Here is a 4,584-nt window from a genome sequence, read left to right as displayed (position 1 = left end):
GATACGGCCCACGTCCTCATACGGTGTCTACCCAATAAACTGCGTATGGAGACTCTCTGAAAGAAGCACGCGAAACAGATATCGGAGCTCTTAGCGACCTCAGTGGGTCGGCAGAGTATGAATTTATGATGCGGACTGGTCTATTGACGCAGTTCCATCACGTAACCCCTTAACAACCACGCGCTCACAGTGAGTGCGACACTACCTGATGAAGAGTAACCATGTTGATTCGGCTTGGACGGATCAGCCACTTGACACGTTTGGAAATAGAACCGGGCACCAAAACATAAATATCACGTCACCCCGCACCGAGATCCTTCACTCATTTTGTATATATACACATTTCCTTTGTTGGTTCGGCGTTCTGTTCGCTCGTTATCTGTTGTTGGTGGTCTTCGGATCTGGATACGGATACGTGTCGAGACTTTCGCGTGGAGTTGACTAAGTCAGCGTCAAGCCGGAAGCGTCTTGGCACGTTGACGTTGATTTATGCTTTTATACGGTAGTACGCCCGCTGCCCAATTAGAAGGCGCCGCCGGCCACTAGGCTTAGATGCGTGTATGAATCAATCAATCAATCAATCAATCAATCATCAATGCCTCCCAGCTGACCATGCAGCTAGAAAAATGGAAGCCTACACTATCTACTCTAGCCTACGGTCTCAACTAAACTCAAACAGTTTAGCACTAAAAGAAGTTCAAGCTATAAAGACTGGTTTTGCACTATGTCCCTCATCCCCAGAAGCCCTCCTAACCCTTGAGGCCTAAAAAGAGATTATCTCTGCATTCTTTGTTAACTGCCAGATAGAATGCAGCTCCCAATGGGTCTCGTACCGAGTCACCAATGTGCCAAGGAAAGTTGGCCAAATCTTAGATGGTCAATACTCTCTAATCCCTGTCAATCCTATACTACTATTCTCAGAAATCAGTGAAACTACAGGACTCAAGCCTATATCTATCAGCGAGACCGCTATAAGTGCCGCCAACCCTAATACTCTTTCCTCAAGCTGGTTTGTCAACTTCCTAGAAGGCATGAAATTACCACTACCTATACCCTATCGTCAATTGTTTCGCACCCAGGATACAATTACCCGCCCGCTGATTGGCTGCCGCTCCCCCGTGCCCCACTCTTAGGGTTACGGTTCATGCGCTCCAACTGCCAGAGCCGCAAATCTAATCTAATTCTCCACCCAAGAGAAAAAACAAAGGGAGCAATGATAAGAACGCGTCGCGTCGCATAGAGGGAGAGTACGAGAGAAAAAGAGGAACGACCAGGCAACGGCGTTGTGTGGGGAGAGAATTGAGATGATTCTCACTTTGCGACCAGGCCTTTAACCTACATTCCTTCCAACCTTGATCTGGTTAACGATCCTCTCTCTCTCTCTCTCTCTCTCCTCTGACTAATCTGCTCATTCATCCCAGCCAAAGCGACAATTTCCACCCACCACAATCTCTGAGTGATGGAACTGTTCCAGTACATTCCAGACCACTAGATCTGGATCTGCCAGCCCTGTCGATATGCAATGTCTCCATCCCATCTACTGGCACATTTGGCCAAGAAACATGGCCATGATTATCGGATAAAAACCCAGATTCAGCGACAGCAAATCTTGGAAGAAATGCTTAAAAAGCCCTGGATTGATCCCCAGAAGCAAAGTCTACAATTCCCATTATCTACCAGTGCTCCTATTCCCTATCTCCCAATCTTTCAAGGATATCAATGTCCAAGCACGACATGTCCCTATGTGGCAGTAGCTAAAGAAACCATGCGAATCCATATCCTCAAGCATCCAGAGATCCCAAAAAATCCACGAGGTCCTCCACGTGCCTTCACCCACCATATCCATATTTATCCTCGAGTGCATTGTCAGCGGTTCTTCTTGTCCAGGGTGGGAAGTCAATACTTTGCTGTGACTCCTTCTTTATCATTGATTAATCAGGAGTTACAAACTACACCATTATCTAGAGCAAACCGGATTGAAGCCGAGGTCAATACCGCATTAGCCCAAAGTGAGGCGATCATCGATACTGCAAGTAATATGATCCAGAGTCATAGGGCACCAACAGAGGCCTCTCCCTGGCTTGAGATGACCCGCTGGGGGGACTATCTCTGTGGATACTCCTTTCAGCAGGTGGCACTGCTAGGAGCACGGCCTGATCCCTTGCAGGAACCACTCCTGGCAGAATTTGCTAGTAGTGTTAGCAGGATTATTCAACAAGCACATCAATCAATTCAAGAAGATAAGATCAATGTTTTTGATCAAGTCCAGATTAATAGTTTCCTACAACACCGACGGGCCTGGGATCGACCATTATTCATTCAATTAAAGAAGGCAACCTATCGGAGTTATGAACATCTCTGGCAACGGCTTCTCTCCTTCGTCCACCGTTCCACCCAGCCCGAGCAGCCTGTCCAGCTGCGTCATCGGCTGACCCCACGGCAACTCCAGCATCTTGATGAGATGGTGGAGTATGGGATTGAGGTATTAGCCTATCAAGGCCAAATCACACGGCCGCTTCCCACCGTGATCCGAGGGTCGACCCTGGCTGAAGCCCAAGCGCTGCTGGACCAGGCCTGTCTCCGTCTCTCGATGCCTGCTCGATCACACGTTAAAAGGAGATCTCTATGAAAGCGCAGTAGTTGGCTTTCTTGCTGTGCTAGGCGTCGATGCAGAGAAACGGACCTTTCGGGATGCATATTCATATACCCCATCACTATCTGGTCTGGTTAAGATGGCCCAGATGCTTGTGGTTCAGGAGGCTATTATCCAGGCTGACGAAGACCAGGTGGAGCATCCTGCAGATGCTCTTGATGAAATGCGAGAGCGATTCTTAATCCATGGAACGCGAAGCCCCTTTGCCTGGATCACACGACTCCGCACGTATGGGAAAAAGATCCAGAATACCACCACCAGTCTTGGTTATATCTATTGGTCTGAGGATTAAGAACGGCTCACCTACAAGGGACTAGATATGACCATGGAATCCTTCCGGCATTTTATCCAGACTGAGATTCGACAGGCACAGCAGAGTCTAGAGACACTGTTTCTTCTCCACGATGAGGAGACTCGAGAGGATGTCGTCCCTATCATTCCTCTCTCTCGATTAAAGGACGATCCGACGGAGAGCCGTTGTGGCTGGAACTTTCTCCAAGATGTACAAAATACAGAGGCTCTTCCAAATGGGCAGCGATGGCTCTTAAACTACGTGCTAAAAACCGAGTGGCTTCAGGAGGAATTTCTTGATATCCAGCAACCTAGCCATCAGGTCCAGTAGAAGATTCCTGCAGTACAAGCATATCTTCAAGACCGCGATCAGTTCTTAGAACTGCTCCTGCTGCTGTGTCATATTACTGGGGGCCAGCCCGCGCGAGGGACAGAGATATTGAGTCTGCGTCACCACAATACGGTCCATGGGCGACATCGCAGTATCTTTATTGAGCAGGGATTGGTCAGCACAGTAACCAGTTATCACAAGGGCTATCATGTCACTGGATCGACCAAGATTATCCATCGATATCTGCCACAGCCAGTGAGTGAGATGATGATCTACTACCTCTGGCTGATTCTTCCCTTCTGCGAAAAGCTGGAGATCCTTGCCTTTGGGAAGACAGAGGCGCCCTCCCCCTTTCTCTGGCCCAAGGCTCATCAAGGGGAAGATAGCAGCTACCTCAGCAAGATTCTAGAACGAGAGGCGCGGCAGCATCTCCAAACCAAATGGAACATCACCTACTATCGGCACGCAGCGATTGCGATCTCTCGCGCCCATCTCCCCAGCGGTGGTTTTAAGCGGGATTACGGGGTCAATGAGAAGGTAACAGATCAGCAAGGAAGCCATACATCATGGACAGCAGGCACAATCTACGCGCGAGGTTTAAAGGAAGCACCAGGGCATGTTGAAGAGCGCCGGATGCAATATCGAGCTATTAGCCGGGAATGGCATTCATTTCTTGGCTTTAAGGTCCAGCTTGGGCCGCGAAAGCGACTGTTGGTGGAGAGGATGAATCTAGAATCATCCACCCAGAAGAGACGATGTGTATGAGTAGGATTGGATCAAGTGCATCAGGACTCTCAAAACCAATTGTAGATTGTTATTTATATTCCTCATGACTGTCATTAGCTCGTAGTTGAGCAAGATACATGTATATATGATGAAATGAGTTCCATTTCGTACATATATCCTTGACGGATCATGTCCCGGATTATATTGCGACCGGTTATATATCTTGATCTGTGGGATTGGAGTATACTATAATTCAGAAGTATCAGAATCAAGGAATAGATATCCATTCATTGAGCCAGCAATCGAACTAGGAAGCGAATTGGTAATTCAGCTGAAAAATCGGTTACTATTTGGCAGTTGACGGTTGAGTAAGTTGTCAGGTGACAGTTAGCAGTTGAGCAAGTTAACGGTTGACGGTTCAGCCATTGGACAGTTGACAGTTGCCAGTTGACAGTTGGTGGTTGAGAAAGCCGAAAGTTGGGGGTTAATCCAGTTGACGGTTGACGTTGACCAAGTTGACAGTTAAGGGTTGAGCAAGTTGAGAGTTGACAGTTGGCGGTGAGCAAGTGGGCCGTCGACAGTT

At 48.0% G+C, this 4,584-nt stretch overlaps 2 protein-coding genes across 2 annotated transcripts, besides 2 other annotated features; both read left to right on the top strand.

Moving 5' to 3' along the window:
* Nucleotides 1–563: 563 nt before the first annotated feature.
* Nucleotides 564–597: a microsatellite.
* Nucleotides 598–1,370: 773 nt separating this feature from the next.
* Nucleotides 1,371–1,393: a microsatellite.
* A 129-nt stretch (nt 1,394–1,522) lies between these two features.
* On the top strand, nt 1,523–2,945 carry TSTA_080670 (uncharacterized protein; the record flags this gene model as incomplete). Its single annotated transcript, XM_002477752.1, has 2 exons — nt 1,523–2,582; nt 2,617–2,945. 2 exons carry the CDS (start codon nt 1,523–1,525, stop codon nt 2,943–2,945), a joined length of 1,389 nt encoding a protein of 462 aa, XP_002477797.1.
* A 33-nt stretch (nt 2,946–2,978) lies between these two features.
* TSTA_080660 (uncharacterized protein) lies at nt 2,979–4,040 on the top strand (the record flags this gene model as incomplete). The annotated part of the gene is made up of 2 exons (XM_002477751.1): nt 2,979–3,266; nt 3,318–4,040. 2 exons carry the CDS (start codon nt 2,979–2,981, stop codon nt 4,038–4,040), a joined length of 1,011 nt encoding a protein of 336 aa, XP_002477796.1.
* Nucleotides 4,041–4,584: the final 544 nt, after the last annotated feature.

Source organism: Talaromyces stipitatus, genomic scaffold (genome assembly GCF_000003125.1).
Source record: "Talaromyces stipitatus ATCC 10500 scf_1105507295527 genomic scaffold, whole genome shotgun sequence".
NCBI lineage: Eukaryota > Fungi > Ascomycota > Eurotiomycetes > Eurotiales > Trichocomaceae > Talaromyces > Talaromyces stipitatus.
This window is presented reverse-complemented; position numbering and strand designations above follow the sequence as displayed.